General features: G+C 38.0%; 1 protein-coding gene across 6 annotated transcripts in view; it reads right to left on the bottom strand.

Moving 5' to 3' along the window:
- LOC124143892 (fibroblast growth factor receptor-like 1) overlaps positions 1 to 19085 on the bottom strand; it is a 115096-nt gene that overhangs the window by 17151 nt on the left and 78860 nt on the right. For 2 of the 6 annotated variants that reach the window (XM_046513054.2, XM_046513057.2), the window contains 2 exons: positions 17113 to 17190; positions 962 to 1237 (listed from right to left, as the gene is read on the bottom strand). In XM_046513054.2, coding sequence (XP_046369010.1) covers positions 962 to 1237; positions 17113 to 17176 — 340 coding nt within the window. In that variant the 5' untranslated portion in view covers positions 17177 to 17190. Of the gene's footprint in view, positions 1 to 961; positions 1238 to 17112; positions 17194 to 17871; positions 18123 to 19085 lie in introns of those variants that run through there. The other 4 variants (XM_046513053.2, XM_046513056.2, XM_046513055.2 and 1 more) reach the window with 3 other exon arrangements.

Here is a 19085-nt window from a genome sequence, read left to right on the forward strand (position 1 = left end):
GTAGATCAATAATGGTTTGACCTTTTATACTGTATTCCTAAAACCTGTTTGTTATTTAGAAGCATACTAAAAAATTCATGGACCTTGAAGTCTCCATGTGGCAATGTTCTTGTGGAATGTGTACCAATACCACACCAACCATGGCAACGACCTTCATTAATTAATCATGCAATTATACGTGTCAAACCTGCTGATAATTATGTTACTAATGAAGTACCTTGATCCTGGTTGGTCACAGTTGGTATGTAAATCAGCCAGCGGGTAGCACTGCCACCCGTGGCGGAGTCATGCATTTACGACAGAAATAGTGAGAACAAGGTTAAACTGCACTGACTCAGGGCACCTACCGTAGTTAAACCGTAAACACTAGATCATAGCCATGTTGCAATATAACACTACCTGGTTTTATCAGTCAAAATATATCATTAATCTTGGTAAGATGGGACATTTGGCTGTACACTCCTTCTAATGACACCCACTGCTAGTGTTGTAGAGTATTTAAGTCAGTAAAACAATCCACGGACAAACCCCAGCCAATAGATAACATTTAAAATTATTTAAGAGGAGCAGGGTTAGACATGCTTTAATACTAGTTCACCAGAAATAAGGATTAGTTTGTTATCTTCTAAAATCAATGTTACAAAACCACTAGCCCCAGATGAGCTGTCGTCAAGTTGGAGGGTGTCTACCTATGAGGAGGGACTTCATTGAAAAGCAAACCCCAGGGCCTAAACAAAATAATGTTGTGTTTCTGATTAAGCTTCATTTTTGGAAATTGGAAGGGTGGGAATTTTTTTCTACAACAAAACCCTGCATCTATGTTGGAGAAATACTGTATGGTTAGCATTTTTTGGTATAAAAAGGCCTCTTTTTTTTTGTCACGAATAGTAGTACACTGAAAAAAAACCAAATTGTCGGGACCACACCAGTTGTTAGTCTTTGACAGATTTCTGGCACTTACCAACAACAATTAGTGTGTAGTTAATGTTGATATGTCCAAAGCCGTTGGTTGCTTTACAAAGGTAATTTCCAGCATCGTTCATTTGTACTTCTTTTATCCTGAGCTGCCCATCGGGTGTGACCTTGAAGCGTGTCTCTCCGGGAGGGATGTTCTTGCCATCCTTCTTCCACTGGGTTAGTGGCAGTGGGTCTGCCTCCACTGGACACTCAAGGCGTGTGTTTTTACCAAGCTTTGCTATATGCCGTTGGTATGTATTCCCAGATATCTTTGGGGGACCTGTAACAATAACAAAAACAATAAAGTCTTTGAAAGGCAGTTAGGGTGAGTGAGTGAGTATGGTTTTATGCCGCTTTTAGCAATATTCCAGCAATATCACGGCGGGGGACATCAGAAATGGGCTTCACACATTGTACTCATGTCGGGATTCGAACCCGGGTCTTCGGCGTGACGAGCGAACGCTTTAACCACTAGGCTACCCGACCGCCCCTAAAGAAAGGCAGTTAGAAGTGATACACAAAAGAAAGAGAATGTATGGATGTCATCTTCTTTATATACTTACTCCTTCTTCAGGTAAATAATAATAATATATATTTTACAATCAATACATGTTTTCCTGACAGTATAACATGCTTTCCCACAATACATGACATATACTGAACGAAACAAGTTAGGGATAAAGAAAACATTTGAGAATATTCAGATGTAATTGTGTGATTACAAAAAAATGTCCCCCAAAATATTTATGATCTTTTAACTTATTTCGTTCAGTATATAATTAGATACAATATTTCTTTCATATTCTGCCACATATACCTGAAATAATGACAATGAATATTTATGCAAAATGTCTCACTAATATAATGAATAATCATGATTAGTTAAACCCTATCAAGGCAAGGACTCAATATGTTAATACTAGTGTTGTAAAGCTAATCTGAAAGCAAATGAGTGAGGAAACTACTTGCATGACAACTAGTTCTAGGGGCATCAGTACTTGTAGAACAACTACCACAGAGATGAAAGAGTGTAGTATGATGCCACTATGGTGTCTCATTCTGTCCCAACGTTGTAATGTAACGAGTGTTTTCACGGAATTCACCACTAACGGTATCTGACGAGTTCACAAATGACAATGTCTACCTGCCTCAGCATATTACATTAATAGCATATTTATCTCAAAATATTCTCTACGCCTTTTCCATCCCAAATCTCATTGACAATGATTAATTGAGTGTACTACCCTGCATAGACTAGTACACAATAGGCGGTACATAATTACATGCTAATAGCACATGTACCTCAAAATACTCAATGCATTTTCCATCCCAAAACTCATTAAAGATATTAGTTGAGGAAAGCATTCCTGCATAGACTGTAGCAGACAATATGAGTGCTCCTGGAACATTATGCCCTCAACGAAGTTGACACCCTTGCACTACGCTCCACAAAACTCAGACAAAAATACCATATTATATTTCAGTGTTTCTGATCAACGCTACAGTCCCAGGGTGGGAACCCTTCTCATAAATTGTAAAAGGGGATTAGTCTATCGTAGAGATTTCTCCCTCAATTCATTCACATAAAGGACTGAGGCAACAATGGGGGAATATGCAGGTTAATATGTTCAGAAATCTCACTGCAGTTTAAAAAGCGCCCACTGCATGAAGTCTGAACAAAGCTGCCACAGAATATATTAAGTCTGGACATTTCTGTAAACGACGGAAAAAGTCAGCTCATTCATTCATTTTTTGGTGACCCTCATTCACAATGTGAAACATTTTAACCATTGGAGGAAGAATTTTTGCAATTGCCGGCAACTCTCGGAAATGATTCATTTGATCACTGAAAACTACAATTTATGTATTTAAGACACTTTGTAAAAACTAATGATCTAATCATACCTACTTGACAAAGTAGACACAATTTATGGATATCATACATTCTTGATATAAACTCTAAATTATAGCAGTCGATGGATTGTATTGAGACACTCTACATCCTATGACACAGACAGTACATCACTTCTTCCTGACAGTGGTATCCTGATCACTTCTTCCGTCCTGGTTATAATTTCATAAGCGAAACTCCATCGGATCCTCCAATCTGGGCAAGGCAATCTCCCGTACCTAGCACTTATGTGTAATACACTATCGACTGGAAGAGTTGGGGAGAATGTTCGAAACGTCAAGGCCATATTGCTGATTAACATTCAATATTTCATTCTTATAGATTCTTGTAAGATTACTTACAAATTGCTTTCTTATTAACAAGCATCCTCTTAATAATTCAAAAATGCCATAAGGCCAAGTAATTAATCTGACCCAATGGGGAAATAGATTACGTGTTTTTCAGTACTGTTCTGTGTACAGAATTGTTTGCATTAACAAAGTTGAACATCCTGACTTGCAGGGGTATTCAAACTCACTGATATTTTCACAGCACTCAGCAATATTCCAGTTATAGGACAGGGGCCTGTAAACAAATGTGGGCCAGACAAACCAGTGATTGAAGTGAGAAACGATCCAAGTCATCTTGTTACAGTGACAATGCAATCAACCGAATCACCAAGCCTTATGAGGCGATCCATGAAGTTGCTCCCATGACAAGCATTGGTTGACATCCCTGATGGAACAATACATTCAAGCACAGTGCTTTCAATACTCTGGAACATCACTTTTTGATGACATCTTATGAGCAATGTTAGACTAACATCTAGTCTCTGAAATGAACATATTTTCCAGAAAAAAAGTTGTTAAATTATAGTTATAAAATATAATAAAAAGAAGCTCAGGGACTTTCTTCATTTTCATGCAGTAACCTAGACTTGCCAAACATTATAGACTTGCATGGGCTGTATTGGATATATTTGTTTCAGGGTCTGTCTGACAGACTAGAGCAAAGTGATCACCAAGAGGATGGTTCCAGATCACCAACTACTGTTGCCAGAAAAACAGAAATAATTGTTCCATCTGCTTTTGAGTTAAAGCATTTCCCGACTAAAGGGGTTATGTTCTGATACAATGTACCCATTTCATTACTATCGTTAAAATGTTGTAAAGGTCGTGAAGATCTCCCTTGAAATTTACACCCAACAGAGAAAGAAGCCAGCAATGTATCTGGCATTTGTAGACATCACCCAAATATTTTATCTTGTGTAATGTTATTTATGTAATGGCTGTTCAATTGTGTTATCATGGCTGTGTTTCCCAAAACACACCATTTATCAGAGTACAAGTTGCTGCTACAAGACCCGGGTCCATGTGGCGTGTTGAACAATCCACAGACAAGCCCCAGCCCATAGATAACTGTGTAATGGGAAGAAAAAGACACTACATAAATCACAAGAAGCTTGTTTCACCCCCAGCCTTTGGCCTTGTTGTTGGCAACCTTTCCCATCTTCTGTTTGACTCTGACATTTTAACATGGGTGATTGGCCCCAATTGATGCTATTAATTCAATGGAGATGATTCTATCAAGCTTGGGGCCCCATTCCCTCCTAGGAGTATTTTAGGCAAGAGAGTAAGTGTAGTTTACACGATAGAGGAACTATTATTCGGTGAGTGGAAGCAGCTGTGCAGAGAGCTACAGTGGGGCTAGGGCGGTGTGGGACACCTTAGACTAACCTACCTCCCCCTGGAAGAGGGGGACTAAAGGGAGGGCGCACATGTGTAAAACCTCTGGAAAACAATGAAACCATACCATGCCTATGTGGTCTGATTCTAATCTAAACTGTACAATACAATAGGGAAAAACTATATCTTACATTGAAAAAGACTGAAGGTTACACCCACTACTTGTTCCGTGCCAAGGAAGAGGAGTGAGTGAGTGAGTGAACATGGTTTTACGCCGCTTTTAGCAATATTCCAGCAATATCACAGCGGGGGACACCAGAAATGGGCTTCACATATTGTACCCATGTCGGGAATCGAACCCGGGTCTTCGGCGTGATGAGCGAACGCTTTGACCACTAGGCTACCCGACCGCCCCCCGAGGAAGAGGAAGAAGAAACGGGAGATGGTAAAGTACTTATACCATGGTAAAAGTACATTTGTAGAAGTGGAAGCGAAAATGTAAACTACAAGAAAAAATGTTTTTATGTAATTGATAAAGTCTTATAAATTTGTTCTAAATCATTATTTTGTACAATAAATGCTGTCCTTGTATTTGTTTGTATTTAAGTGTAATATTTTGTTATGTTTGGCATGTGATAATGTTAGTCTTGAAATTAGAACCAAATGATTTCCTAACTCCCAACTGTATATACAGATAATGTCCACGTGTTATCTTTTGTGTTGCAGTGTCAAGATTCACCTTAATTATGTTTATTGATATTTTCAGGAATACTGTGTTCGTGTAATTAGCTTTTCTTGAAGAACAATCCTTGTAGCAACATAGCTTTCACGAACATCATTTAACTCATGAAACCCGAGTCAAATGTTGCATTATTTGTCTTGTAACCATCCTCCATGAACAGTCCTTCACTCATGAGAGATGCTCTCAGGCAATGAGGTCCTTGCCATTCACTGGTAACTAGCTTGATAAATTTTGCCAATTAGCCAAACATTTTCCTCCCAAGTTTGTAGCAAAACGCTGACATTCTGTGCCCATCTGTCGCTACTACAAGTGTGTGGACTGACAGACGGACACACAACTCCACAGACTCTCGAAAAATAACAGATCACCGTTACTAAAGCCAGCCCAGCTAGCAATGCGAGCTACCAGATGGTTGCTGCGAAAAAACACAGGATGAAAATGTCGACTCGAAAACTTCCCCCATGTTTTTGTTATGTCAAGAGTGGGATAACAACCAACGATGGATATCTCATGGAAAGGCGTCTAGTGTAGTCGACTGCTCTACCTCACAATCCACTTCTAAACAGCTCTTAGGAAAATATCACAAGAATAGCTAGCACTTGGTTTCATTTTAGAATAAATAGTTGTGACCCAAATGTCTTGGAGAAATGTGTGATTTAAAATTTGTGAAATTTATAGTGTTCAACAGAACACAGTCGACAATCTCGCATTGAAAATGTTTGGTATATCTACAATAAATCTGTTATGTACACTCAGTCAGGTGACCTGTCGACCTGTCACATGACCAAAGCACATGCAACTAGTTATAAAGATGAATGATGAACCAAATTGTTCACAGAAGTCAGCTCTGGAAAGATGCAAGCTCCTAATCTACAGAAACAGATCAACACAGATTTCCATACAACTATTTGGAACAACTTAGGCTTATCTGATAATACTTTCCTTTAAACTACCTCTTTTTAAGATTTTCCACATAGCGCTTGTCACTATGGCGTTTTTCTTACATCAGGACAGCTGTGGTTATCGTTCTAATGGGATAGGGGCCCAATCTTTTCAAAACTTTAAATTAAAAGTCAGAACCCCCATTTAGTTCCTGTAAAAGATCTTTTTAGAAAATATTCAAATTTGGTTCATAATTACATTCTTTCTGAAGGCAACAACTTCTGGCACAGAATGTGCAAAAACGATCGTTTTTACATTTCTGGCTATGCTGTATGTACCTTTCATTTTTTAGGTTGAAAGATAGACCACACAAACTGGCAATTACTCCCTAAAGACTTCCAAATTCAACAGTTCAGTAAAAATTTTATAACTTGTACTTAACAGCAAAATCAATGGTTTAGCATTTTAGAAAGGTTACAAATTTAATTTAGAATTGATAAAAATTCAAGCTCAGCTAATTCAATCAAGAAAAGAAAATTACAGCCAGTAATCAGTCATGAGGGAAGTAGTCTCATCATGGCAAATCCATAGGGGCTGGCACCAGCTTGTGTCCAGCATGAAATGATTAATAGTTGTGTGGACAGTATCATCTGCTGACAGCCATGTGGACAAGATCATTAATCATTGGTTTATGGAGTGGTCACTCTCAGCCAATGAGTGGACACTCGGTTCCTGAGTACTACATCAATGGCCGCTTGTTCTACACCTGTCACCTTGACCACTCTTACACCAACTCATAATTAGGACACTCTGCTACTATAAATTTAATACCAATTGACGGAGTATTAGTTTACATAAATTATATTCATAGCAATTAATATCAAATAATCAATAATCCTTAGTTTCCATCACAACTGTTGTTCCCCATCATGGAAACATTGAATAGCTATTATTCAACATGATAAAATCATTAAGTGGGCGCATAATTTTTCATCCTAGTTTCATACTGCTGCTTTGTTTCTTTGTTTCTAAGGCACTCCCTTCTGTCCAAAATACAACTTGTAACATTGGTCAGCCTTGTTCGATCACATTTGCATCAAATTAAACCTCACCCTCCTCAGGATCTCTGTAGCTTATGCTAACCTTACACTGGCAATATACAAAATAGAAAACACAGAGTTACATTCCGTATTATTTCCGTCTGTTAAAACACCCGCGACAATGGCTGTATGTTTTCTGTTTTCTGCATGAACAAGTTGAACCACATTCAAACCCGAACTTCATAAGAAGCCTTTTGTGTTTGCCAGGCCTGATTTGAAACGGTTAGTTTTAAGTTCCAAAACATCTGCTGCATGGCCAAACCTACACCACATGCTAAGATGCTAATTAAATGTTTTAATGAACAGGCCTTCATCACAATGGTCTCTAATGAGAACCATTATTAGAACAATGTTGGACAGTCAGTACACTGACAGTGATGGGCTTTGTTATATTGTAACCAGAAATTGAGGTTAAATGCAAATGCCAAGAAATACATTAAACAAAGATTTCATGATGTAATGTGAAACATTACAATGAAAGTATGAGTAATTGTATTACTCTGGTCTTGGTGTAATGAAATAACCTGGAGTAATGCCAGGCATAATTCATATACAAACAATATAATTATTTTTAAGTACAGGTATTAAAAACCTGAATTTCCTAGTCATCATGGTCATTGAAAATACCAGATCAGAGTAAAATCCCATCAGCAATGTCATTTTTTAAAACCCAGGTATTTTGAAGATGCATTTCATCAACAATGTACACACAAAGTCAAGAGCAAGTGAAACAAGGCATTTCGGTATTTTCTCGTAATATATGTAGAAATATTTGTCATTCTCCAAAACCCAACAGGTAGACTTGAAGATGAGTTTCATCAACAGTGTAAATGCTAAGTCACAAGCATACAAACATAAGTCGATGTTTGCAAATCATTTTGGTAATCATCTCCCCTAATGCTGTTGACTTATTCCTAGTCAGTACTACAGGTTTAAGCAGTAAGTAAGTGAATGGAATAATAGGCATATACTGAAACTGGGCTATGTTTGTCAACCAACCACCCTCCCTGCCTCACCTGCGACATCAAAGTACTCGCAAATTGACAAGATCGTGGAAATACCAGTACGAGTCCCACTTCCTTCCCGCCCACTTCCCAAACATCACACAGGGAATGCAACTCAGTCCGAGTCGATTTCAGCCTGGTACGCAAGCAACACAACCACAATTCACACCCCTGGTCTCCATGATGTAATTTCAGTTGTCTATGGCACAAATTAATCCGCACTTCCTATTATGTCATGTCAGCATACATTTAGCATACAGGCATCAAATTAACCTGCACTTCCTATTACGACATGCTGGTATATGTTAAACGAGTTTTTAAAAAAGATTTCAATTCTTATGACTTGAAAGCATATTTAGCATACAGGCATCAAATTAACCTGCACTTCCTATTACGACATGATGGTGGTATATGTTAAACGAGTTACTAAAATAGATTTCAATTCTCATGACCTGAAAGCATATTTAGAATACAAGAATCAAATTAACCTACACTTTCTATGTTACAGTATATCAGTACATCAGGGATCAGCATATAATAGCAGCCTCTGATCTTGTCAGCTCAATGACAGCAACTCAGATGGAGAAGAAGAAGAGGAGTTAATTCAGACGTTATGCGTCTGTAAATACATGAGAGTTACGTCATATGACAGCATATATAAAATTACAGGCACTCAGCCATAGCCCCATGAGACATAAAAAATCATTTAAAAACATTATTAAAATTGAAATTTGAAAACATGTTCCCAAAGATACTACAGAGTCCAAAAAAATAATAGATTAATAAAAATAAAAACAATATTAAAAAAATTGAGGACAATCGACATCTCATGCATGTAGGTGGTGACAATGTCCGCCAGTCTATAAATCCACTGAACTCACCCGAATCCTACCTCTGCCACATGTCTATCACCCACCCACTAAGATTCATCATAAACCAGTAGGCTGACAAATGTCACATACTTCAAGTCTGCATACATGACAGGTGATTGTGATTCATGGTTAACTGACCACACTAGGTATTCGTTATTGTCATCCGGTCAATGTAATTTACTGGATATACATTAAGCGTGACCGCATAAAATCATGACCCTTAAATAAGAAAAATGTATGACAATGACCCCTTGAAGAGAAATCCTTTCCAGTGAATGCATATATTTATCAGAACCTGAACAACAGCCTGAGCAGGTGCCCAAAGAAAAAGGCATACAAACAATTCCAGATCTTAAAAAATAACTACGGTATGCCAAATATACCCACATCAAGTTGTTTCATGATCAGAAAACAATCACTAAACTGATCCATTGTAGCTATCCATTCTCAACAATTAACAAAACTTTCATTGATAGATAATACAGAACCTTATCAATACATTGTTTCAAGTTACCTTCACCTTGACTTAGCCATCTGTTTGTACAATGGCACTTTAATTCTGACTCTAATGTCTGTTAATGGTTAAGTTTGCTCATGTGGCTATTTAGTCAAGTAACAGGTTTATCTTTATCTGAAAAGGGTAGAATTATTGTGCTCTTCGTCGGTGAACTACCATGTTATCGTCCGATCCAAACACTTCAATTATTCTAATCTTCAGCTGAACTGTTTCAGATAACTACAACATTTGAATTTGGATCCCAAGGGACAGCTATTTAACGCCAAGACCGGGATTATCTCAAAACAGCCTGCACCAGTTCAGCTCTTCTGTTTTAAAGGTGGCAATGTTCAAACACTTTTTCACGAGGTTCGTGTTGACTTCGTCTCAAATAGTGATGTCGTCAACTGTCCAAGACAGTAACGCGCAGGTGAAGATGGAATGAGATACAGCTAAACTTGTTAGTTGATTACCTGCCGAGATACACCAGTGTCAGACTAAGGAACAGCAGAAATGAAATTATTTGATTGGACTCAAACTGTTAGAATGTATCTTGTTTTCAGGAACAGTCCAGATGCTTAAAACATAAGATGGAGTTATAATTTACCCAATATTTGCTGGCGAACGTTTCACATGATACATTATCCCTTTTCTACTAGAACACTACAATCAAAATACCCCACACTGACAATCCTGTAAGCAACATAAAACACTCAGTATCAATTTGATCTACACAGACGACCATGATAGTCAAAGAAGGGGAAACAGGGAGAACAAAATACCTCCATTGACATTCAAAATGTGAAAGCTCAACCGCAGAAAGCCTAGAACCTGAGGAAGGTGTTGGCTTCTTGGGTCTACAACAACACCTAGGTGACTATCTCCATCACGGGATACCTCAACTGTGGTGAACACAACAGTACTAGAGGCACACAGTCGGAGAAGCCTCTCCGAACGCGAAACTTGGCGATAAGACAGATAATGGTCTGTCTGAGACAGAACAGAATTGGATACCAGCTCACAGCTATTCTGGGATTGCTCAATAAGAAAACTTTGGCCATCAGATTTAGTTTTTTTTTAAAGAAAAATTCACTTACATAGTTCTAACAGCATTGCAATGCAAATGAATTACAAAAATTTACGTTTTGGACAAAATAGGTTGTTGATGACTGAAATCGATCCTAATATTTTTCTTTACTTTATATTGTATTATGAATGTCTGAGTTTCATTAATTTAATTTGGACCTGTGATGATCTGTATCAAAACTCTGGAAAATAAAATGTTGAAATCTGTATTTATTATTGAAATATCTAACACAGTGTGTCTGTGTATCAACTGATGTTTAAATTCTACTTAATGAGTCTATGTTATTCCTCATGTAACTCAACAGCCACACAAAACATTAACTGCCATTAGTCTTCTCATTACATACATAGTAACAAGTTTAAAAGATTTAATGCTGATTTGATTAACCAAAAGCAGTGGATTCTTGGTGATTGAAGACCGATAAATGCTCTAAATTCCTCCTACAGCAACCCATAACCCTGCAGTCTGCACAAGGGTTTAGCGCCGAATTCATGTCAACGGTAAATCACGTGGAAGTTATAGGGCCATAAATCGCCATGTACATCCCAGCTCTGTTCTGCTGTAAGAGCACATCCACAGAGCATGGAGAAAGAGAATCTTGCAATGATGGCGATCGCCAATCGGAAATTGATTACTTTTTGAAGTTGGTTGTATCCCTCCTCGGCCCATTACCTTAATTGTAAGGATGGCATTGTCGCGCTGCTTTGAAGTTTGATAAACAAACACAAGCACAGGCAAGGCATGCTCATACAGCACATTCAAGGCTATTGGAGCCTTTCATCATGTTTTTTAATCTCCAAATTGCACTTGTTACGTGGCATTGTCATTTTCCGGGCGAATACAGACTAGCAACCCGCTCCGACTATGGCCAAAAACATTGCTCCTACATAGCAGAGGCAAGGTTAGCTGGTTTCATTACGCTAAATGTATGGATCATGGGAGGAATTAGGGACACATGCAAACATCATGCCATATCCTAAACCCCTGCACAATTGGTAATCAGAATCAATTTCGGCATTCCTTTGCTCTTTCTTCAATAAAACCTCTACTACTGATTGGCTATAAAAGATTAATTGATATCCTTGGGCTAAAAATAAACAAAAATTAAAAACTACAATGAAATTCAACCATGAATAAAGTCAACATATTTTGGCGAACCTTTTAGATATGGAGAAATGGTATCTTGTTTTGTAAACCCTGATTATAGCTTGGAGAAATATTCGATTACATTAACCTTCTGGGCTTAACAAAAGATGACATTTTCAAGAAAAATAAATGATTCATAATTACTCCAAGGAGATGTCAAATATCAAATGGCAGCCATTATAAAACTTTGCAACATGTGTCAATATATCTTTAACACCATTGATCATGTTAAACTTTAATGTAATTTGCAATGTTACGAGAACTCTGGTCCAATCACAGACCATCTACTTCTTTTGTTGAACAAAAACTTTGATCAAACTCTTTGGCTTTCTAAGAGGTGCCACTTGCAGACTGTTTTAAACATTTGGCAAAGACGACCAACTATTCACATTGTAGACACAGGTTCTTGACTAAACAACAAATATTGAGAGCTCTGACGAATACTTGCTCACTTGCAATGCTGCTGTTGACATTAACTAGATAAAATATTTTCTGAACATTGGATGAATTTTATTCAGAACTTGAACAAAGAAGGTTCAGCAAGGAGAGTACACAGAGAAACATTTTCAAAAACTCTTCAGGCATTTTTAGTTTGTTGATCAACAGTATTCGTCAACAGGCACTGCCAAGACACGGTCTAAAATAAAGGTCAAGGGTCAGGCGCTGACACAGTTGTTTTCTCTGCGTGTTGTGCCTCCACACAATATTGTATTTTCTCTACCTCCTCAGTGCAGTATCGTCAGCGTTACACAACACGACAGGATATTAACAAACTGTTATACAAAATTTCAATTTCAAACTGACAACCTTGTGAAAATATTTTCCCTGTTGAATAAAACTAATATACACCAACCATGCCAAAATGCTGACTTAAACTCACTTACAAAGATGGAAAAAACTTCTATTGAATAAAAGCTACATATGCACTAAAACCTCAACCTGTTAGACAAAGAAGAATGTGTTGCATGTGTGTGATGTCTGTTATTCTGTTAGCATCTCTCCACAACCTGTAGCCAGTGTCAGAATCGACACGACAAAAGTAGATATTCATAAATACTGTATTTGCCGTGTTTAGTGCCATGGTCCAAAAAGTGCTATCTGACCAAATTCTAGACCAAAAATACCAAAACTTTAGTTGACAGTCCACATTTTCTTGTTTGTTTCAGAATTCATTTTGAGGAGATAGCAGAGCACAATAATTATAGAATAACATATCATATAATAGAACAGGCATATATATTATTGAAAAAGATTTTAATCGACAGTTCAACCAAGTTTGTCTACTACCAATCAATCTGAAATTCTTTTTAACCTGCATATGGTTTTAATAATAATCTTTCAAATTTCTAAGCACCCAGGAAGCTTATTATGGTGGATGACAGGCTGTCAATTCCACACATAGTTTCAAAACATCGGCATCTGTTCCAACAGTACTCCTAATTTATCAAGGTCGAAATAAGGACTTTTCTGCATCAGTCATCCTGTAGTGATGGATGCAAATGATGCTGCTGCATTGACTTACTGTGGGCCTGTGGCCTTTCAGTGTGAAATAAAACATATCCTAAAGACCTGCTGCAAATCCAGTGTCATCTTTTATGAAGAGTACACAATCACATTAACATGATAATTGTCAGGTTGCATATCACATCTTTTGACTACCATAGATTTAGTGTTGGATGAAATGAGCATAGAAATGATATCACAACACACCACAGGAAGGTCATTCCAATAGAAAATATAGCCATATCTACTATGCATACTAATCCTGTATTAATCATGAGATATGATTGACAGCTCTGACTGTCAATCAAAGAAGAGAGCCCCAGGCCAGATCCTAATCTCCATCAATTACCGCTAACTATGATTGCGGGTTACATAACTAACTCTCACACGATGTGGGCTAGACTGATATATGCAGGGTGCCTGCAGGCTATATATATCAATGATCTTACTATATCTATGTGGCTAATAAACAAGGCAACACTGCATATCTCAATACCACATCTAAAGCCAAGAGCAGGTAAATGTCCATATATTTTGCAATGTAATTACAAACAACAGTATTTCACATATAAATGCATAAGCTCAACAGTGATATTTCGTTTATCTGAGCACTCCCCCTTGTAAAATCAGGTTAAAACATTAAACAAATATTAACAAAATACAATCATTACATAAGTATGTTACGTTTGAAATCATGATGGATGTATAGAACACAGAAAGGGGTGGAAAAGACCGCATAAATCTCATAATTATTTTATAAAAACACCAAGGTGCCCTTGGAAATTACTTGCAAGAATGATTTTTATCTGATTTAAACTGTTGCCACTTTTTGAGATACTATTTATAGCAATGTTAAGGTAGTCTTGTTAGCCATCTGCTGACATCTCGTAACAGCTTATAATCCTTTTTCAAGCTCTTCAGGAATGCATTTGTCTCATTCATAACTTACAAAAGAGCTTCTTAAGTTAATGAGATTTTGAGGATTGGCATAATGCTTCTTTTGTACACTCTAATATCTAGCAGTGGAAGTTGTTCATCTTTAATTAAGGGCAAGAAGCATGCTTTGTAAGGTGAATCATATGAGATTAGGCAGTTCTAGGCTGTAGGTTCATCATAAGGCAATTTATTTATTTTTATTTTCCCTCAGGGATAAGTCGTGGCTACTGAAAGAAATCCATTTAATGAATTTTACCAGCTGTCAGCATTCCTCTTACAGTTTTTACTGAATTCACTATTACGATGCCAGGTGCACTGTGGAATTGAAGTTCACAGTTTGTTTCATTATGCTTCAAGAATTCTAAAAGAAAGTTATCTTTAAAAAATTCCAAAACAAATTTGATACAATTTAAAGGAATGTTCAGAACGGATAATAATTACTATCGGACGGAAAGGAGCCAATTTTTATAGATGTTGTCTCTGACACCTGGCTTTAAGCTGAAACTGGGTGGGTTGAGGGGGGAACAAAAGTCACAGAACTGAACAGTGTATGGGGAACTGGTTTTCTTTTACTGGGGACAATCAACCCGAGTTCATAGAAATCTTACAACAATCTGAGTGAAGATGGTTATTCACATAATTTTCTTTCTCCCACTCCAATCGAGTCCCCTGATTTTCAAACAACACAAAAGGCCTGCAATGGCTTTTGGTTCTCCCCTTCTTGTTCGTCTCAGAACGGGTGTGAATTGGCGTTTCTTTTCGCGACACTGGGCTATGCATGGCCCAGGACAGTCTGTGACCTTACCATCATGGGCTCTTTTGATCTCATGGAGAGAAATTCACCAACAAGCAGGGAATATTATTGACGTGAAAGGCTCGGTGCAGTTTCAGAAAGGAAAGCAGGCCTTTGTGGGGCTTGAACAGCTTTCAATGTACATCGGTGGACTAGGGCCTATTCAATGTCAACATTGGTTTCATGAACTAAGAACGGGGCACACCTAATCAAAGTCAAATCTGAAGCACTCCACTCAAGGCAAACATGACAATTCGCACACATATTATATTCTCCTATAGGCTTTGTTCGTTTCACACCTAGCCAAAAAACCTTGGAAGCTTTTTTCCCACCCTGATTGAAAGCCATCTGTGTGTGGCGAAATTCAAACGTATTATATTAACTACACCGATAATACATTAACTGATCAAATCTATGAAGGTTTAAGATTACAGGTGTTTTCTCTATAATTACATTATCAGAAACATAATTGCTATATAATCTGTTACAAAAACATAATTCTATAAGGTTAAATTCTTATCAATTATACTTAAAAATAAATAGCTTTCAAAAATTAATATAAATTCCAGAATAAACATTTATTTGGAAAATTGAAGGGATTTCAAAGGTTAATGGAAAATTGTATGGAAAATGTCCTAAAATGTCATCTCCTAAAACAAAACAAAGAGGAAATATATTCAAAAGTGTGTGAATGAAACAAATCCATCTCATAGACACATCTTGGCTTAAGTGCTGACATATTTCAGTAGCAAATTAACAGTTTGCTACTGCCAAACAGACAACTAAAAGAACCCCTGACCCTCCAAAGCAATAAACATATCACACTCTCCCTTGCCTGAAATATATACCAAAATACTTGCCCAAGAGACAGCAGTAGCCACAGAAATAAAGTCCATTTGTGACTGCTATAACAGTAGTCCAAATGCATGCGGTGTGCTCTTAAGTATACTGTTAAGACTTCAGTGGTAATATGATAATGAGATTGTCATTACCAATATATGGATTAAGAGAGTTGAGTTTACAGTGTTAGGGTAATATACCCATTTTGATGATGTGGGTAACTGTAGAGTAGTAATGATACCACTGACAGAGCCACACAATGCATGAGGATAAGGTGCAATGAACCGTGTTATAACTGTACATTTGATAGCAATAAAATGCAATTAATCCACTCCTGTTCTAATTTCATGCTTATTTGCAAGGGGATATAAATATGTCACCCACACCCATCCAGCTTAGTGTCAGAATGCGTATTTATTTTTATCACATTTTCATGAACACAGGAAAAGTGTTCTTCCGGACATTGTTATAAATACTTATGATAGAAAACAGCAGTGTTTGAATGGTTGAAAGAAATTCCACATATGCATTGCGGGGCTGAATTCATTAAGACCAAATGGAAGTGCACTTAAAACCTAACACCACTGCAAATGAACAATAGCCCAGTCTTACACACAAATCAAATATATTTCATCCAGGTATTTGTTCTGTTATTTCCCTGCCCATTAACCCATGGGACAAGGGCTAACGTGGACAAAGGGTTGTTTCAACTGGTCCCATAGACTGTTGGAGAAAAACAAACACGAAGCACGCAACTAACATGAAAATTAGCTTCCTGCACGCAAGAAAAACGACATTACTTTGTGATAAGGGTCAAAACTTTGAGACAGGTTAAAAAAGAATTATGTCGTTCAACTTGCCTCACAGGTGCAGGTATGTGTACGAAATTAGTATCTGTCATGGGTTTTGGCAAGCTAGGAGTCAACTGTCACAGTTGCTGACATGTAGGCGAGCTACGTCAACCACTATACTGCTCCTTCGCACAGGGTTTCCGACTGAACACAAAGCAGGAAGGCTTGAAACGGGCTATCTTCGGATTATGTTACCCCGCCGAGATAGTCTTTACAGTGTAAAGCAACCATGATATTATAGACTGTCAGTTTTCACAATAAACCCTAGTCGTGTTTTTTGTGAGAATGCAATGTGTGTGACGGGGTTTAATGGAAAGACACACTCACCGTTGGCAGACGACAGGTCGGTTGTTGATACTACCAGCGCTAGTACTAGACAAGCGATCGCCATTCTAAGGGGCAATACTGCTGGAAAAAAAGAAAGAAAGAATTTTAAAAGAATATGCAGAATGATCATATAATACGTTAACATCGAGTTATATATTTCCAAAATTAGCTTTGTAATATTTCATTTCCGCTGATGAAACATTTCATCCTTCCGTGATAATCAGGAACTGGGCAGACATGGGTTCGAGCACGTTTCTGTGAAATCTCATTATGGTTCCGAACGAAATATTATAAATTGACAAATATTTCTGGTGCAATCGTAAACTAGTTAAAAATAGGCATATATTACAGCAACGTGGTTTGGAATGATTGCGATACGGGCCGACGTGCGAGTTTGGTAGCGGAATCAGTGACATCTGAATATTGAAGTGCGGACATTTCTGTGTCGGAACCACTACTCAAGATTGCAGGAACAACGGAAAAGGGACTCCACCCATTCCCACTTGAAAATGAGACCAATCCAAATTATTTCCTCAAATTTCGTGATCATATGTACAGATTAATACCGCGGGTCGTGTGTCTTTGAGTACGAAATTCCAGTAGATCTACTCTGAAAACACAGCAGATTAACGAAGTTGTATGAGTATCGTGGCTATATCGCCTAGCTCGTTAATAACGCTCATAACGCACCAAGATAAAAGTAACACTGTAACAACATAAGCATCCTTTAGCCAATGCTGGGTTAAAAACGTCTTCTACCTGAGGTGAATTAAACACAAGTAGATAATCACGCTCGCTCATGGCTGTATCAGCTAGATTGGTTCATGTCGTGAGGCCACCATCACATAAACACAGTCACAAGTCCGATCTCAGTACGTATCCGAGTTGAACAGAATCAACGCTGTCATCGTGAACACACTAACATCGGAAAATCCTGCACGAGTTCTCTCGACATGTCCTCGCCGACTCAACGTGGAGATGTTGTTAGTCGTACAGAGAATCGCGGAGTTGACCTGCCCCACGTGACCGGCACTTGGCGAATTAGCCAATCAGCAGCCTTCCACTGATGAGAGGCATTCCCGAGCGACCATTCAAGCACAGCGAATGTTTCTTGGTATTTTCTAACGTGCTTTGCCCTGGGGTATGGTCGCTCACTCACATTTGGCCTGTCGTGTCATTTTCATATAAACTGGCCTAAGGTATAAGGACGAAGATAATGTTATCGGGCTTGCTATTGAACTAGTGTCATTCGCCTGCCACGGGAGGTCCTTGTATCTAAAACATAGGCTCGCTTTTCTTTGCGGTGTGATAAAATTATTTCTGATCCAACTCGACTTAAGAGAGACAGAAAAGTTGGTTCGCTTAATAAGAGAAAGCCACACCGGTGGCAGTTTGTTATTTCAGTCTAAGGTCTTGTTAGAGCTATTCAAAGTGATCGACGAGGCCACGGTTTGTGTCCATCAGAAAATTAGGGCAAAAAAAATCAACTATTTTCACGAAAATTACTTGGAAGAATTCATTCAGCTTCATGTGAAATCTACACCGACCTCTTGCCACGCGCGTCATATATTTCACCACCTGCCCTTTCCCATTCATTGTTGTGGTCAAAGAAATAACAAACCATATACCTGTCAATCAATTTTACGTACTTGCAGAAGAAACATGTCTATCGCTGATTAACTTAATAGCAATGATAGTTGAGACAACGCGTCATTTAAACCTCTTTAATGACATGTTTAATGAACAATCGTAAAGACAAAGAAGCTATGTCGCCAATTAAAGTAATTAAAGGGTATCCCTAATTGAGAAGTAATTTGAAGCTTCATTCTCAAGAGGAGGAAATGAACTTTGTGTTGGTTGGCATTGCGCTTGAGAGACGCCAAGCAGATTCGCGCCATCGTTCTGCACATGAACATAATCTCCTTTTGGCGGAGAAAGACGATACACATAAACTCGCACAGATTTTGAGGCTA

Source organism: Haliotis rufescens, unplaced genomic scaffold, assembly GCF_023055435.1.
Source record: "Haliotis rufescens isolate VD_foot unplaced genomic scaffold, xgHalRufe1.0.p SCAF_12, whole genome shotgun sequence".
NCBI lineage: Eukaryota > Metazoa > Mollusca > Gastropoda > Lepetellida > Haliotidae > Haliotis > Haliotis rufescens.